This window comes from Pempheris klunzingeri, chromosome 3 (genome assembly GCF_042242105.1).
Source record: "Pempheris klunzingeri isolate RE-2024b chromosome 3, fPemKlu1.hap1, whole genome shotgun sequence".
In the NCBI taxonomy this organism is placed as follows: Eukaryota; Metazoa; Chordata; class Actinopteri; order Acropomatiformes; family Pempheridae; genus Pempheris; species Pempheris klunzingeri.
Window position 1 is genome coordinate 20430872 of NC_092014.1, and position 19257 is coordinate 20450128.

General features: G+C 41.7%; 1 protein-coding gene across 1 annotated transcript; it reads left to right on the top strand.

The window, feature by feature from the left end:
* Nucleotides 1-8410: 8410 nt before the first annotated feature.
* LOC139198992 (pre-B-cell leukemia transcription factor 1-like) lies at nucleotides 8411-19147 on the top strand. Its single transcript, XM_070827990.1, has 8 exons — nucleotides 8411-9362; nucleotides 10809-10882; nucleotides 15082-15317; nucleotides 15702-15892; nucleotides 16011-16146; nucleotides 16247-16394; nucleotides 17729-17818; nucleotides 17983-19147. The coding sequence occupies exons 1-7, from the start codon at nucleotides 9193-9195 to the stop codon at nucleotides 17773-17775; spliced, it is 1002 nt and encodes a 333-aa protein (XP_070684091.1). The 5' UTR covers nucleotides 8411-9192; the 3' UTR covers nucleotides 17776-17818; nucleotides 17983-19147.
* The last annotated feature ends 110 nt before the right edge of the window (nucleotides 19148-19257 follow it).

The following is a 19257-nucleotide window of genomic DNA, read 5'->3' on the forward strand; positions in this document are numbered from 1 at the left end:
GCAGAAGAACAAGAGAGGGTTACTCAGAGTTTGTCGGATTGTAGGCACAGCAGGGACACATATTCATGTTGAAAAGACATACTATGGGACCTTTAGGAAGAGAGAGACGCATTAGGGAGAGAGTGATAAATATCTCAACCAGACTAATGATATACGGCCCTAAATATGGCCCTAGAAACCCTCAATAAGTTAGAGAAGGTTTAAGAACAGCTGCACTGACATCCACCGCTCAGAGTAAAGGCTAAATAAAAGGAAGGCAGTACCTTGGTGGGATTAAAAACAGAAGTACCTACATTTAAATTACTGAAAAGAACTCATAACTTCCAACACATGACACAGTACAATAAAAGCTCTGTCAGTAGTAAGAAGGACAATGAGCCAAGCAAAAAGACCAGTAGGGCCGGGGAGGAGGAGGAAGCAGCAACAATTTAAAGAACTTAAAGAAAAAACGAAATTATTGGTGAAAGTACAAAATGGGGGAAAAGAAAAACACTGAAGATGAACAGAGTGTTCCAGTTATGTTGGGAGGGTTAAAAAGGCTAAAACTGTGAGGAGGGTAGAGTGCCAGTGAGTTGGAAAGAAGTGGTCATTGTACCCATAAGGAAGCCATGGAAAGATGCAAACAAACCAGCACAGTATAGACCAATTACCTTAACTTCTCTCATACGTAAACTGATGGAACGCATGATAAATGGAAGACCAATGCGTTATGTTGAGCAGCAGAATATAATTGCTGGATGTCAAAGTGGATTTAGGAAAGGAGGAGGTACTTCAGATCCAGTGTTATGTCTAGTGGATGAAGTAAGTTAATGAAGGAACAGTAGCTGCAGTGTTATTTGACGTAAAAAAAAACAACCTATGATATGCTATGGAGGGAGGAGCTTTATGAAATGGGAGTTGGAGGAAAAGTTGGAGCTTTTGGAAAAACTGGATAATGGATTTTTGGATTGTAAGAGAACCATTCGGGGGAGTGTGAAAAGTCCTAAAAAATACTCTATTCTGATAAATGACAACTTTGGAAATGTATCTAAAGAAATTGGAAGATCGTTACTTGCAGATGATGCTTTGTGGAAAAGAGGGAGACAAAAAAATTCCATTAAAAGTATTGTGGGCAAGGGATTTGACTGGGGAGCTGCTATTGCGTCTGTCAAATATATATAGGCTCTCAGATGGTGTATAGGAGCAGTAAGAACTCCTGTGGGTGCCCTGCAGGGTGAGTCAGGAGAAGTGCTGCTGTGTTTGCGTGGGAATCAGCTCAGCAGAGTCTGCTACTGGGTGAGGCTAAAAGGGCACGGAGACAGTCACCCAACCAAGAAGGAGCTACAGGCCTGCTGGGAGAGACAGAACATTGAAATCACGTTTTGGCTGGACAGGAGATGCAGCAGCAAGAGACCTGGGAGTGTGTGGAGTGGAGTTCTGTCTAACTGTGGTGTGGCCTTTAACCCCAGTGTGGCTGTTGGAAGCAATTATGGTTGACATGGAATTACTTCACGTTCAGATAAGAAATGAAAGTGCTGATTTAGAATATGGGTTTTATAGTTGTGCAGAATTTATCACCCAGCTGGACGGCTAAATCCTCCGCTTTCTAGTGATGTCAGCGTATTGTTGTATCATTTCTACACTCGTAAGCACATTAACCGTCAGTAAGTTTAAGTGAGACTAGCCTACATTACCCACCACCCCTGGTCGACTTCTGGAGGAACAAACAAAGGGCTACTGGAGCTCATTTCATAATGTGGACATTGTAGGAGATTATTAACTCCACAAGATGGCAGTAATGTGACACTGAGGATGCAAGATGACTTTAAAAATGTTAGAAAAAGAAGCCCCAGGTTTTGTCCAGCTGGGAAATAGAAGGCAGCAGCCAAGTAACTCAAAAACAATGATAAACGCATTAATATAACAATCCAATGGAAACTGTGTCCACTTTATTAAAAAAAACAAAACAATGCACTGTCAAAAGGTGCCAATAAAGAAATTCTGAACCAAACAAAGTGGTTGTGCTTTATGTAATTTTAACTGACTGCAAATGAAAATAAGACACAGAACAGCCATATTCAAGTACGTTTCCCATCTCCTTTATTGCATTCGATTGTAATGCATTACATTACATGTGATTTAATGTTGATTGTTATGCATTGCTGAGACTGAATAACATTCAATTGGACTGCATCAAATTTAACTACAATGCCGTTAACATCCACGTTCCTCATTCTCCTATTTGTGCTGATAGTCCCCTATTACATTAGGCATTTGCATAGTTGGATGTTTGTCAAGTCACCGTACCCGGAAAAGATCACTGCACGTCCCACTTTTTTTTTCGTCTCGCACATCTAGACTTTTCTTCGTCTCCTTCTCCCTCTTGTGTTTTATTCTCTCCTCTATCGCTTCTTGTTTCTTCAGCAGCGTCCTCCTCTTAGCCTGTTGCCTCCATGTCCTTATCTCCTTCGTTTCGGGAGAATCATCTGAGAGACATCAAAGGTCAGCCTGGAGTGCAGTTAACCACCTACATACTGTTTGTTAATCTGGACTCCTGCAGGTCGTTACGGCACACAGAGCAAACTAAATAAACGACACAAAGTACAGAAGCCGACTTTCTTACCACCAGCATCAATGGTGCCCTCCTTCTTATGGGTCCTGGAGATGGCCCTGATGACCTGCTCCCTCTGCTGTTGGAGGTACTGCATTTTCAGGTTCGAAATGAGGCTCCTCTTGCGAACCGATTCATTTCTTTCTGTCTCTTCCTCTCCTTCTTTTTTCTTATCCTCCCTCTCTTTAACTTCACACACCTGTTTTTCTCCACTTATCTCCCTTTCTTGCCTCTCTCTCTCTTCCTGCTCCTGTCTTTCTCTCTCCTCCCTCTCCCTTCTCCTTTTTCTTCTTTCAATCCTCTCCTGTCGTTCTCTTTCCTCTCTGTCAAGTCTTTCTCTTTCCTCCCTCTCCTGTCTTTCAACTTCCTCCCTTTCTTGCCTCTCTCTCTCCTCCTGCTCCTGTCTTTCTCTCTCCTCCCGCTCCCTCCTCTTTCTCTCCTCCTTCCTCCTTTTTCTCCTTTCAATCCTCTCTTGTCGTTCTATTTCCTCCCTCTCTTGTCTTTCTCTCTCCTCCCGCTCCCTCCTCTTTCTCTCCTCCTTCCTCCTTTTTCTCCTTTCAATCCTCTCCTGCCGTTCAATTTCCTCCTTTTCTTGTTTGTCACTCTCCTCTCGCTCCCGTCTGTCTCTTTCCTCTTGTTCCTCTCTTTCTCTTTCCTCCCTCCTCCTCTTCTCCACCACCTCCTGTCTTTCTGTGATCATCCTCTCCTGGACGCCAGTGTCCTCCCTTCCTTCTCTCTCTCTTTCTTCACTCTCCTGTCTTCCTATCTCCTCCTTCCTCACCTGTCTCTTGTCCATCCTCACCTGTCTTTCCTTCTCTCAGTGTTCTTGTCTTCCTTTTTCAAACCACTTCAGCCTTTCTGTCTTCTCTTTCTCTGTTTGTCTCTCTCTGCCTTATTGTGTTGTGCTCTGAAAGTAATTAATTATAAAAATACTTACTTTACAATTACAGTTTGGATTTTGTGATCACTTACATTTTGAGACTGTCCACTTAACAACGACAGCAGGATCTCTGGCCGACCCTGCAGAGCCCTGACCTTAAACACAACCCTCACTGCCTTCTCCTGCATGTATCATACAACACATTTCAGCCAGTCATCTTCATTAAGCCCTCAGTTTCTGCCAGGGCCCTTATGTAGGCGACTTAAGCTGTTCACACAGTGATAACTATTTTATTCTTTGACCCATTATTTATAATGATGATTGAAGTTTAGCATTTGGATAAAAACACACGTTTCATCAGTGTAATTACTATTTCATTCACATGATAACTGCACAAACGTGCAAGAACTTAACTTGTTAAAATGTGTATTTTTTTCCTACTGAAAAAGAAAAACATGGCTGTGCAGTCTACTTTGCCCATTGAGGCAATGAGAATGTCATTGGGACCAAAATACAATGACTTTATGTTTTGTACCACAAAATGCATCAGCATCTCTCGTGAACTAAAACTTAAGCTAACCAGCAGCTACCAAAGCGTCATTTAACATAAATAATTCCTCATCAACAAACCGAAGTACCGATATTCACTTGGATTAGTAACTATAACGTAATAAATACTGAATTTCAAATAATTATCCTTTTCATGACTCTTTCCTGAGAGAATAATCATTGTCATTAACTTCACTGTAACGCGCACCTTCAATCGTCAGACAGGATGCTGTTGCTCATTAGCCAAGGCTAAACCAAGCTAGGCTAGGTTGGGCTCAACTAGGCTAGGCATAGCAAGCTAGGCTAAACTAGGCTAAACCAGGCTAAACCAGGCTAAAGTGGGTTAAGCTAGGCTAAGCTAAGCAGAGGACCACAGGGACTCACCTCTCCGAGCATCTCGGTGAAAAGTGAGCTCAGAGTTCACGCTGCTGCTTAGGATGAGGTTGCCATGGCAGCAGCAGCAGCAGCTATCTATATGCAAATAGTATTTTGTTTTCATTTGATTTCATTTAATTTGATTTTAATCTGATTTTGTCCTGTCTGCTTTTATGTGTTACACGTGTTTTGTATGTACTATTTTGTAAATTAAATGTCTCAGGTGGGAAGAGCAGCTGATTGTTATGCCCACAACTTTACATTTCATTGTTTTTTTTCCCTAATATTTTCTCTCTCTGGTTGCACAGACTACCTTGTGTGATTAGTTTTACACATTTTATGCATTTTCTGTATGTGCACTTGTGATCACAAATAAAAATGGTAATATATACAAATACATAGAGAAATAGAAAGATTAAGAGTATTCCCGCAAATATTCTTCTTAATATTCTAATGTATCCTTACCAGAGTGGTTTAAAAACCCTTTCCCTCAATGAAACACCCAAAATATGTCAATATTAAAATATGGTTCAAGATTAACTATTGGACACAAGATGTCTCCTACTGAAAAGTCCTCTGTGTGTATGTGCTTGTGCAAATTGCATATTGGACCATGAATAGTTCGCTTGGTACTAGTTTTGTTTGCGCTGAATCAATAATTCAAAGATGGAAGTATTTCATTGAATTGTCCCAGTAAACAGTGTCATCAACCAGTAAGAACTCAAGTTAAAACAAACAACAAATAGATTTTGTGTCAAAAATAAATTTGAATTTTAGCTTTCAATAATTTTGGTTAAAGATTTCATTGCCCAGTTATGTTCCTTCATATATACAGATGGGGACGACAGGGTGCTGAGAGGAGGATCGATTCTCATTTACATGAAAATGAGGGTGAGCAGGGCAGGCAGAGGTGGAGGAGAGGGGAGAGAGGGGGGAGGATAAAGGGAAAGGGTTGACAGGGAATAAGAGATAAAGAGGAAATTAATTCTAGGGAACAGTGTGGGTTTAAAAGGGGCAAGGAGAAGACGAGGGGCAACAAAAACCACACACACGCACACACACACACACACACACAAAAACACCAAAATCAACAATGAATTGAGCCAACTACCCAGTAGTCTGTCTATTGCATGTGTAACCAAAGCCTGAGGATTATTCCACTGTGCCATTGTCCTCCATTGTTTCATTAAACACGTTAAACATTAATCAGCCACAGCATTGCAGACGTCCCTTCATTACTTCATTAGCATGAACATGGGCACTGAGTATTGTGAATAAATCCCACAGACTGACAAATTACCTATTTAGTCCTGACTGAATCATGTTGTTGCTGTGCTTACCTGTTTTAGGAAATCACTTGGGCTTTTTGGTATATTTAATTTTTAAGATATTATTAAGATAATGTTTTTTAATGTTTATCCTTAGCAGGAAGCAATAGGGGTGTAGCATGTAGGGGATTGTTTTCATCTTTTCATGGCTGGTTGGCAATGAAATATAAAATGTCACCACCCTTATTACTGAAGGAGCTGTTTAATTATTTATTTTAATTTAACATGTAGATACTTACTACTCCAATTTACATTTGCAAAGTAGCTCGACGTCTGTTTCTGTTGTTTATACTGTATATTGTATGTTTGTCATGCACCTTAAAGTGAAAGCTAAAATTTCGTTGTATCCTGTGTGCAATGACAATAAAGGCATTCTATTCTATTCTATTCTATTCTAATGTGCTGTTTTGACAAAATAATACTCTTAACACCAGCAGATCGGGGTCAAATCCAGAGAAGTAATGTTTATTACTGTTAGTAATACATTTTATTGTATCATCAGGCTTTACTCCTCCCAAGGTGAATGTTTCTGGGATGTTTACAGCTGTTTGGAGTAGTCAGTGAGCACAAAGAACATGAATGATTCAGTGAAAAATCCAAAGACGTAGAAGTCCCTCTTTATCTTTGTTGAGCCTATAATTTACACCGTGCAACATAGAAGCAGCTGCACACACAGACCGTGCGCCATCTAAAGACTTCAGATCAACACAACGCACACTTTGATGTTGTGTGTACATGTGTGAAATTGAGAAAATGACTCTTGATCAGAGCATCCAGAGGCGCTCAGGTCCGCGTTGGCATGGCAACGTGCAGAGGGGGGTGGGGTGGGCTGCAGGGTGGGCTGCACCATCTCGGTGAAAATGGAAATCGGTGTTTAATCAGAGCATTTAGCTTTATTGGCTGATTGGCCAATTAATGAGGACGAGACAGCTGTAATCTGCTGGGACTAAAACAAAGGGGACAAAAGGCAAATTACCAGTGAATGCATCTGTGTGTGTGTATGTGTGTGTGTGTGTGTGTGTGTGTGTGTGTGTGTGTGTGTCAATGCCTGCACATCTGTGTGTGTGCATGTTGGGGGAGCATGCAGCTGTCTGTGCGTGAGTGGTAGTAAATATGAGAGTGATAGACTGAGAGAGAGAGAGAGAGAGAGTGATAGACTGAGAGAGAGAGAGAGAGAGAGCAGGTTCAGACGCTCTGCTGCTTCCGTCTATGCTGGGGGATTCATTCATCTTTTTCACTCAGGTCAGCTTCATGCACTAAGCTCGTGTACACACAAACACAAGCACACACTTGTCAAAAGCATGATGTCTCTATCACACATAATTGAGTAGAAAAAATACTATATTTCCTGGCCACCAAACATGGGGCTTCCCCATGATTTGTGGATGCGTGCACTGAGGTGGCTGAGAAGGAGGCGTGGGAGTCCACAATAGGCGGTAGTCCTGAAAGGATGCAGGGGTAATGTTCAGCCATTACACCAACCAAATCTACACATCTAAATGTGTACAGAAACGTGTATGTGTATGTTGGAAATAAATATTGCAGAACTCTCTAATATATATCAACTAGAGATGGAAAAGCAACATTGATAATGAAAATCTAATCTAAGGCTCCCTATTCACGTGGAGATGGACATTACTATAGAACATCCCACTGAATTACAATCCATTTTTAGAGCTAGTTGCCTTAGAAATATTCTTCAGACTGAAACTGTTTTCAGTCTGAAGCTTGTTTGGATGATCTTCACACATTCAAAATTAGTATTAGTGTTGATAACATCATCATCATCACCACCAACAGCAACAACAAATTGTTTGGTGAAATGATGGCCTCCTCGCGGTTTCTAATCAAACTGCAGCATCCCCAAGAGTACGTCGACATACTGATAGAGAGCTGCGTCAAGTCAGACGGAAACAGCTAAAACTAGACCGGAAATGAACCAGAATCGTTTTCAAAATAAGAGCACTCAGACGTTTAAATCTTTCTCGTGTCATGTTTACACACTGTTTGATTTCTGTGCCTCTGAACTGTTCTAGGAAGGAAGCAAACCTCATTCCAAATAATGTGCCATAAGTTTTTATGAATGTTCTGCAGCTCTTTGCATTTCACTGGCCATCTTATTCTCTGTAGGTATTAAAATCATTTTGCTGCTCACCTCCAGGACAGGAAAACTGCTTTCTGAGACACAAATAACATAACATAATTTTTACAACATTGCATTTTCACCATAGAGATGAGAGGGCTTGTGAATTAGAGCAGATGTATGTAATCCAGGTGACCCCATTAAAAAACTACTATGTGTGATCATGCAGCGCTATGTTAGATTCCCACGGTGAGCGACCCTTCACAAGGTAAGCAGTCTAAATGGATGGATGGACTATCTTAAGAAGTAATTTTGCCATCGTCTTAGACTGACAAAAAGAAAGAAACCCCAGAAATCCAGAGGTAGACTGGCACCTGATGTAATTGGAAAGATACTGATAGATAACACTGGCCATCAACCCTTGGAGAAGGACACACTGTGCTATGGGACTATAAACAAAACATTACACTACAACATAGGAGTCTCCTGGCTGTGGCCTATGCTGAGGTTTATATAATATTTGGAAAGGTGTGGGCGGAAGTTGCCTCTTGCTCTCACGCTGCGTGACTTGACGTCTCTGCTCCGTGGTGTTTTTCAGGGAGGAGTGGGGCAGCGGGCACAAAGCGAGCTGTGCGGGGAGAGAAAGCAATAACAACTAATGGTAGAAACCAGGCGGTGGGAGGACGCTACCAGACAGACGAAGTTTCCCGGGAATACCTCTCCTTGACCGTGTTTTAGTTGACCCTTGTCGGTTCACAGTGTTAATGACCGAGCAGACTACCGGGACCCGTGAATAAAAGGAGGGCAGGCGGATACGGCGACATCAAAGGGACTCCCAGGTCATTACACACAGCCGAAGCGCCATTCAGGCCATTATTTATCACACTAGAGACGACCAGCCTCTCCAAGCCGGAGGCTGTTAGCTTTGCACCAAGCTAGTTTTGGCAATTGTTGGCGTGTTTTCCCTCCTGTTTTTGTCTATTCAGGGGAGGAAAAGACATGCGTACGCGCGTCAGTCTCATAAAAACAACAGCATTTTACTACAGGCTAATATTTAGTCAACAGTGCCCTCCCATACCAAAGAGGAACTACAGTTAGCCCCAGCTCTGGTTTCTCGTTTTCCTGAGATAAACCAAAGGTCAGGCTGCTGCACTTTTGCTGCCTCTTTTCCTTTGTTATTCAGATCAACACAAGCTGGAGCTGCAGCTGCAGCTGAGCCAACATTGCTCCCACTCTTGAGACCTGTGTGCTTTTTTTTTTTTGTTTTTTTGGGGGGAAAACTTTTTAACCTGTTTGTGTCCTAAGTGCTGAAAGTTGGAGAAGGATCGCCCATTGTAGTCAGATCCCCCCTTCCTCCCACCTCTCTCAGCACAGCAGCATTGGAGGCATGATGTTGGGTCACATTGGACTAACTGGACTGTCTCAGGAAGACATGGGTGAACCTGAGAATATAAGAAAACATCACGACCTCGGTCAGCCACAGCAGCGGGAGATTGGTGACATCCTCCAGCAGATCATGGCCATCACAGATGAGAGTCTGGACGAGGCCCAGGCCAGGTAATGACACCGGTGGATTTTGGTTTGTGCTGCGGGGAGATAAATATCTCAGTGTCCCTTCTTGCTTGCATGGTCTTTCACACGAATCACACACTGTAATAACACCCCCATCGTCTCTAATACTGCTGGGAGTGTTGTGCCCCTTCTCCCGCTGAGCGTCACCACCTTTCACCCCACAGGCCTGAATACAAAGCTGAATTAGCACTGACAGTAGGTGGGTTTTTTTTAAATTAGCAATTAGCAGCCATTATTATGAGAAGAACAGTTCTATTTACAGAAAACCATCAGGCTGTCCTGTTCCAAACTATAAGTATGATACAAAAGTGCAGTTTGTCAGGTGGTTCATGTGTATCCTCCATTACACCCCTGTCTCGCTCACAATCACACATTATCCTGCTGTCCCCAGTGCACAATCTTAATTTTCACAACAACCAGAGAAAGACAGGCTTTCCTATTCTATCCACATTTAAAATATAATGCAACACAGTCACACTAGCGGCTCAAAGTAGTACCTCAAAATAGTGTGTGATGCGATACACGATATTATTAATTCAGTTAATCTTTGGGACGTTGCAGCACCTGTGTAAGTAAAAATATATATAGTATACTCCTAAAAACTATATTTTATCACATAAGCTGTAAAGCGTTGTCTTTTTTTCTCCCTCTCTCGTCTCTCTTTTTCTTCTCTTGTTTGTAAAACTCTTTTTCCTTCAGTTTCTCGTGCCTGCCTGGGTGATTTTTGTGATAAGTGTTCTTTTCAAAGCAGGAATCAAACCTGTTCTGTGTTTATCCTCTGCCTTAACTTATCATTATGATGTAAATGTTGATTGCACAGTGTAATGGCTCTAGAATAATGACACCATCGGCGTTTGGATTGTTTCCCTGTACACCTCGCTTTTACTATGCAACTCTGTTTGCCGCCTCGTATGAATACGGAGTATTGCACAGGTAAATCTGATGACACACTACTGATATCTGCATATGCTAGGTTGAAGTTGCTTTGAACAAACTGCCTGAATGAACTTGTCTTGTGATTTCTAGAGGGCTTTCTCCCTGTTAGCTCCCAGGCCTACAGCCATAGGATCCAGTCAAGGCCGACTGGGTCGATCTACTTGTTCATACAAAGAAAAATTGTGTATTTACACTTAACATTTTCTAAGTGTTTCTGCATGATTGTGCAATGAGTGTCTTCTCTTCACTAAGGTGAGTAAGTTCAGGTGAATCTGACAGTATTTGTTCAGGCCTGTTTTCAGTCAAAGGCTTAAACGGATCCAGTTGCACACTCACTCCGTCTGCGCTGTCTGCGCAGCGCTGACACTTTGCCATGTGTCTGCACGATCTATTAAGGATGGGTTTCTGTACATGTAACTAAGAGAACATAAAGTCTACCCAAGAATGATTGTAATCAACAATCTCTGCCTGTCTGTCTTTTATCTTCCACTGAAGGAAACATGCTTTAAACTGCCACAGAATGAAGCCCGCCCTCTTCAGCGTCCTGTGTGAGATCAAAGAAAGGACAGGTGAGGTGTCCATTTACACGCTGGTCTTCTTACTTTTCACATCAGCCATTGCAGAAAAGGCCTACATTTCTCCTCATTCAGTGCATCCTTGATTGTAGTTCAGGTAGTACAGTATTTTTCACCCTTTCAGGCTTATAGCATTTTAAACGTGTTTCTCAGTGTGTGTTGCCGTCAGTTTGTCGTGGCCTTTTTTGTCCAAAACTGGTCCTCTGTTGGCTGCCTTGGCATTTTTTAGTGATGATTTTATACCTTACAGTCTTAAGAGAGTCTCTCACTTCTCGTTGTGACCTGTAATTACCTAATTTCCTTCACTAATTGAAAATGGGAGGCGTGATGTCTGCGGGGAGGGAAACAGAGTTTCTAAGGCAACTAGTTGTCTCACCTACCCACTGTCATTCAACCTTTCCACACTCAACCAGCCTGAATTTACAGAATTGGTCACATGTGAAAAAAAGATGGGTAGCAAAGATGTAAAATACATTCAATGGAAAATAGTTTGAAGAAAGGTGAAATTTGGTGAAGAGTCATCACATGATTCTTTGTGTTCAGCTCAGTTGTATTTTTCTCACACCACAGCAGTGACTCAGAGAGATCTTTGCCTTTGGTGTGAATTGGTCAACATGGGTTTTCTGCTCTGATCTGAGTCTCATACATGTCAGTCAGTGGCAACCATAAATTCCCCCTTTTCTTTATTGTGAAGAAACCCAGGAAACCGTCAAAACCAGCAATATGTTGTCCATCTCTCAGTACTTTCTGATTTTTCAACGGGGCAAAGTAGATTTTTTTTAGGTTTTTCAGAAATAAATCGTTTATTTGTTGGCCACTATTTTCAGTGGTGCATTAATACACATTTGGTTCTCTTGAGTGAGTATTTGGGATTGAGTCAGAATAAATCCATAATTAGTAAATTCACAGTAATGAAGGAACGCAAGGAACATAACTATTAATAGATGTAGTAATATAGTACTTTATAGTAGTATATATAGTTCATAGTAAGTAGAAATATAATATAGAAATATAGAAAACAGGGTTTTGTCAAAGGTGATGACCCTAATTTGCCCCTAAGCAATAATCTGGTATGAATGGTCCAATGTGTTCTTTGTCAGTATCTGGATTCATACATAGCATTTTTATGTGAACAGTTGGTGTTTCACTTTACTAACCATTGTTTTGTTGTTGATCTTTCACACGTACTTGACTAATTGCATTATGCTCAATAATTGATGAAAATTCTTAGAGAAACACATTGCTCTGAAACACATTTTATCTCTGGGTTTTTTTGGGCTTTCAGGCAGTCTCTATTTCCAGATCTCTGTTGAAGTTTAGAACATACATCACTCCTTTCTCGCTTTGTGTCGACGGAGCTCGTGCTGCCTCCCTCTGTCTGCTGTCATTGTCTCATTCTTCTCTTCTCTGTCCCAAGTTAGAACCATTAAAAATAACGCCTCACATGGCAGCAACTGTCCAAAACCCGGCTCACCTCTCTGTCGTCCTATATCGGCCATTTGTTTCACCTCCTTCCTGACTTCCGTCATGTTAGGTTATTCTACATCTCTCCATTTTTGTGAATTGTGAATTTCCCTGCTAATAAAGGGACTAATAAAGGAATATCTTATCTATTATAATTTCATCACTTTCTGGGAGTTTCGAGCGTAGTGCAGTGCACAAAATAAGACGGAGTCAAAGTAAGAAAACTCAAGAAATGACGAGCGAGGCAAAGGGAGATATATCTGCAAATGTAGGAGATGTGGCGAGGGGGGAGAGAAAATAAAAAAAAAAAGAGGTAGAAAGATCAAGGGAGAAAAAGATAGCGAGAGAGGGACAGATTGATGGATGAGTTGGAGGGAGAGGCGGTAATGGTTGTGTTTCATGGATTGGCAGACAGTTGATGATGTCCAGACCCCGGAGTCGTGTCAGACATCACTACAATCAGATTCTCCGATGGTGGACAGTTTGCCACCCACGGCCTCACAAAGCTGGATTTACTCTATCAGAGCGCTCATGGGCTGCAGAGTCACTGGGCAAACTGGGAGACTGGCCCAAACACTGGACCAGTTCTGAATGACTTAACAGCGACGGGACCTTGGGGTGCTCCAGTAGCACCTACCGTATATTAATGGGACCGCAGTCGCCCGGGTTTGAGTCTAGAAACAGAGCCTGGCCCCTGTCAAATATAGTTGTCTGTCTTATTCTCTCAACCACCCTGCCACTGTCCGTCTGTTCCCTGCTCTCACTCTTCTTGTACACTCTGTTGCCAGTTTATTAGGTACACCCAGCTAAAACTAATGCAGCCTAATGCAACATTCCTGCAATAAACCCGACCTTCATGAAGGTTAGAAATATATAAATCTATATTATCCGTTTGTGTTTAAACTTTTTTTTAGAAATGGTTATTTTGTGGGCTGGAGTTTGTTGAATTTCATTGCTTTACACGGAGGTTTCCAATATATATCTACCCTACACTCTGATATAAATGGAATTTAATGTGTTTTACTGTTTCTCTAAAGTATCCTAAACTGTCTTTAGATTTAATTTAATTCCTCTCCTCCTATTGTTGCTCTGATTTTCCACTTTACACAAATAGTGTAACTCAGAAAGATGATTGACCAGAGAAGTGATGGGGGAAAAAAGTGAAATTGAAATTAATCTGTGAGCCTACAGGGGAAGACGGGGGTTAGTCTGATGGAAAATATGGACTTATAAATGAGGGATGAAAGCAAAAGGTGGATGAAGATTTGTCAGCTGTAAACTGATAATTGCCGCTCTTTGTTCGTACTGATGAGAAACAGTTTGATTTCCATGGAAGACACTCACACTGGTGCACCTGCCATACACATTTGCTTTGAGTGTGTGTGTGGTGTGTGTGTGTGTGTGTCTGTCTGGATGCTGTCAGCCGACTGCGGAGGCTGTCATTGCCCTCAATGCAGGATTATGAATGTTAGACAATCTCTGGAGCTACCTTGTAATTGCCGCCTAATTTGCATAACTGTGCAAATTAATGACCTCTGAAATGAGCTTTAATTTTTCACTGGGTCTTTAGTTGCTCCTTAAGAGCTGGCGTTAATTAACAGCTGTTGGTGTGTGTGTGCATGTGCTTGTGTGTGTGTGTGTCTGTCTGTTTTTCTTTCTTGGCGATGCCAAGGAAAGCTGGCATCACAACTATAGCAACATTTAATGCGATCTCTCTGTCACTCTCCACCTCTGCCTCTTCTTTTGTTGTGTTGCTCCAGTGTCTGGACCCCACTTAAGGCTTGTTCTCCCCAGCACAGCTATAACGGAGGTTCATTATGTCATCCAGTATTTGTAGCATAACTCTCTCCTGATGTGATGGTACAGTTGTTCTGATAGCATTGCTGGGTCTTAGGTTGGCCATTCTTATGTTTCACTATCATTACCCTGTTAAGGCCATTAGCCATCTGGTGCTACATGTTGTCTAGGACTAAGACTTGGCCAAGCCATATTTTTATGGAAATTGAATTGATGTATTTGTGTTATGGGTTTTCATTGTGATATGGTGCTCTCTGCTGGCTGTTAAGGGAAGCCTAATTGTTGTGTGATGTTGCACAAAAAGTACATTTGTTGTTGCAGCAAAAAAGAAAACAGAAGATATTAATGTGTTTATTAGTGTTTAGCAACACTTTGTTTTCTGTGACCTTGTTGTCATTTCTATATCTCAGATTGGGTTGACAGCATGATTATGTGCCTAAAGTAATGCAGCATTTATTTGTTGAAATTATTAAAAAAGCTGTGAGATGAAAACTGACACAGACCTGACACATTGAAACAGGCAGCAGAAACTACAATGTTTGGCAGCAGCTCAGAAGTGTGACTGAATGCCAGCAGGTTGTGTAGCTAGTGTCTACTGATGTTATGATGTTGTCCTAGGTTTTGTGCATCTTATTTCTCTAGTTCTACATGAGAGAGCCAAAAATTCTGAATGAACGTTCCAGTGTTACATAAGCAGGACATACTTTATTATTCTGCTTTCCATTTTCCTTCTCTTTTCACCTTTTTAATGTTTATGTTTAATGAGTTTATTCTATTCCCAAAGACACTGATTAAAAGTTGCTGCACACTTTGAATCTAAAAAGGTAGCAAAAGTCTTTCTGGCAGCGAACAGGCTGTAATGGCTTATAAATCCTTATAGCTATACTTGATCACTTAACATCTAATGTGACTGTTTCTACCAATCTCCACAGCCCTGGGTATCCGAGGGGTCCAAGAAGACGACAGTCCGGACCCTCAGATCTTGCGACTGGACAACATGCTGTTAGCAGAGGGGGTTGCGGGTCCAGCGAGGGGCGGGGCCTCGGCAGCGGCGGCGGCGGCAGCGGTAGGGTCGCCCAACGATGGGAGCATAGAGCACAGCGAGTACAGAGAGAAGCTTGCTCAGATACGACAGATGTACCACAGCGAGCTGGAGAAATATGAACAGGTGTGTGACATATACAGTCATTTCACAACGTGAAGAGATGCTGTGCCGTTGTTTAATGTAATAATTACAAAATGATTACATACTGTAAGGAAGTGTCACTCTGTCAGGAAATTATATTTGATAATTCACACATCACGTCACAGATTTTGCCATTTTCATGTCATTTTACAACAGCGTACCACATAACTGAGCCACCCAGGGCTGAACACCTGAAATGTGTTTCTTCTGAATAGAGTATTTTGGTTTGGGATGCCACAGAAGCAAACTAATGGATCCCACCAGGGGTTTTTGGCAGACATGCAGTGAGCGGTTTGTTCTAATTCTGTCTTTGTCCCTCTCTCTCTCACATTCATACCTGACCCACTCACCCCTCCTCCCATGCAGGCATGCACTGAATTCACCGACCATGTGATGAACCTGCTGAGGGAACAGTCCCGCACGCGGCCAGTCTCGCCCAAAGAGATTGAGCGAATGGTGGGAATCATCCACCGCAAGTTCAGCACCATCCAGGTGCAGTTAAAGCAGAGCACATGTGAAGCTGTCATGATTCTACGCTCCAGGTTCCTGGATGCCAGGTTGGTTTAATTTCCTGCCTCCTCTTAACCTGAGTCTTCGGTGTGTGACAGTGGACTTACTACATTGTGAGGAAAAGTATTTTCTGTTTTCGGACGGCTAACTGTTGTTTTCTGGCAGGCGGAAACGAAGAAATTTCAGCAAGCAGGCGGCAGAGATTTTGAATGAATATTTTTACTCCCATCTGGCAAACCCCTACCCTAGTGAGGAGGCCAAAGAGGAGCTGGCCAAGAAGTGCTCCATTACTGTTTCTCAGGTCTGGATGTCAAAGACACACTGGTGAAAAGAAAGGCTTTTGAACATAAAGAAATTGATAAAATGCTCATATACTTTGACATTCTTTTTAACCCTCTTAGGTGGCTAATTGGTTTGGAAACAAGAGGATTCGGTACAAGAAGAACGTTGCAAAGCTCCAGGATGAAGCTAACATGTACACTAGGAAGACAGCTGCCAGTGCGTCTTCACAAGCAAGCCAAGCCAACTCCCCAGCCACACCAAACTCAGGTACACACACACACACACACACACACACACGTATGAAATCTAAGGTATAATCATCTCCACTGTCAGTCTTTGAAGCCAAGTCAAAGGACTTTTCAATTAAAGAGGGCCCATAAATCACCTGCTCCTTACTTTAGGAGTCTTTCTCCTGATTGGTTGAATATCACAATATGGCTCAGCCCAGAACAAATCATGTCAACCTGGTTTTAACCTCAGTCAGTGGGGAGAGATCGTTTCTTCACCCATCAGTGCAGTTACGTAGCGCTGCAGACGGTCCTCGCTTAGAGCCTCTTATCACATATTCCCCACTCCCTCAGTCCCTGCGAGGTCTGCACTTCATATGACGCCATGAGCCAAATTTAAATCCTCCCTCACCCTGGTCAGATATGATTAAGTAGCCAGTAAGATGTCCTCACAGAATGAAGAAAGTGGGAATGAAATGGAGATTGCACTTTCACTCCAGTGTTGTGAATCATTAGGGAGATAAACCGAATCAACGGATGCCTTGTTCGTATCAGGGATGTGTTTTTGTTAGCCTTTTAAAAACCACAGTCCTCATAAGAGTGCAAATAAATTATAGCTTTTTCTGCTGTTGAAGCTATTATTGCTGTTTTGTACAGTGACCTGCTGTCCTTGTACTGGACCGCAAAAAAAGTGTTCAACAAGAGACCAAACCTCTCCTGTAACATTGCTCTAGTATGTTTTTTTTCACCTTTGCAACACAGTGGGAAAAGATCTGGCCCTAGCGTTTGTTCTCTTTTTGTGTCAGTGGTATAGTGCAGTCTGTCATATTCTGCATCGGTCTCTTATCTTTGCTTAGAGTTACTTAGTTTCGTCTTCTGAATGGTACTTAATTAGAGCTGATAAAATATTTCTATTAAAACAGGAAAACAGTAACTTGATAGATGTTATGAATACAGTTCCAGAGTTTATAAAAGTTGATCTTCCTCATCCTTGGTGGTGTTGTTGTCCACAGTCCAGCTCGTCTATGCCTGGAAACAACCCCTTGTGGAGGGGCAGAATTTAGGTTAAAGTCAGGGCATTAAAGTGTGTGTGTGTGCGTGTGTCCTTGTATTACTCACTTAATGGGGCCAGAGAAGTGGGAGAACACCCACAGTGTTTTGTGGGACCATTTAGATGGACCCCACTGAGAAAACAGTGATTTTCTGAACTATGTTGTTGTGTCAAAATATTTGTTTGTCAATGGTTAAGGTTGGGGTCAGGGTCAGGGATAGGTTTGTGTTTTTTACAGTATACATTGTGTCAATGGGAAGCCCCCACAAAGATAGCCAAACATACCGTGTGTGTGTGTGTGTGTGTTACCTGTGTGCCAACAGGAGGATACCCACCCCTGTGTTACACTCCGACTGACGGGAGGTTGTGAGGACCTGTCTGCGGGAACTCCTTTCCCTCCTCACGGTTTCCATGTGAGTAGCTATGGTTACACACTGTTGCTATAGTTACACACTCTCCAGCTGAGTAGTCATGGTAACAGCCGTTAGCATATGGTACCTTATGACATATGAAATATCTTAACACATGAACCTGTTCAGTAAATGTGAGTGTGCATTTTGTCTCTGAATGTCTGAAGGTTGATAATGGCTGGCAGGACAGTGGTGAGCCCTCCTTCCACCCCACCCCCCCACCACCTAGGGCACCAGGCAGCAAACCCTGCGTCACCTCCAGCCGATGCTCCACTTTACCTCCTGCTCCTCAGACTGAAACACCCCAGACTGTCGGCTGACCTCCAGCCGAGCCACAAACACACACCTCAGCGTTATTAAACTCAACTTTTCCTCTTGTGTTGCTTTTAGATGCTGATGCTTTCCCCACATTTCTCCCATCTCTCTCTTTTTTAAACCCCTCTATTTTACAAATGTGTTGACACTTCTATTTTTTTGTTTCTTTTTATAATTACTCACCACATTTTCTTCTATTTTCAAATAAGATTTTTAATGTACTGCTTCACCTATGAAGGTTTAGGGCCTATATTTGGCCTTGAACCAGGCTCGTGATTTTATTTCAAAGAATTAAAATGAGAAAAAAGGACAAAAATAAAGCATGTAGTTATTTTTAGATGTTGAACTAAGATTTTTTTTCTTTTTTAAGCAAATAAATGCATCGACAGCAGAACAATAACATATTAGTGGCAGAAATGACCAAAAAAGAATAAAACACATTGTCACTTGTTACATTTTGTATTCTGTGGTGTTGCTTTAGACAAGAGGTTTGTTTGAATCTGTTTTTATGATTGTATATACAATATTGCTTTTACAGGTCATTATGTTTGTTGAATGCTTTTGAAGCAACCAAACCAAAGAGGCTTTAACCCAGGAGATCAGGTTCAGTCTGTTGTGCACACTTGAAATGTTTAATAAGTTCATATTGGATGGGCCCATGAGTGTTATCACCCATCTGTGCCCTCTAGTGTTGAGCAGTGCTGCTGCAAGAGTATCTGAAAATGTAGTGAGTGCCACACAATGTAGTAGCTTACAGGTATGATAAAATGCCCATCAGTTGGTCAAAAATGTAAAAAAAAAATGTAATAATTGTGATTCTAACTTGACAGGATGCAATGTACATATTAGGTAATCATGTAATTGATTATGTACTCGGATAATATCCTGAGTATTAGAAATTGTTTAGTAGGTCAAAATACACTAAACTCCTTATAAAGTCATAATTGCTGCTCTATGTGAACTTATGTTACATTATCCAGATTTTTTTTTTTGTTATATCTGGTTTCATTACTTGTGCATCCCTTTATAATTAAGATTTATTGCATTTTGTTATTCAGCAATGATTAAAGTTAATTGCTACATATCATTTAAAATGTGCTTGTCCTTCCCTGCAATGAAAATATCCA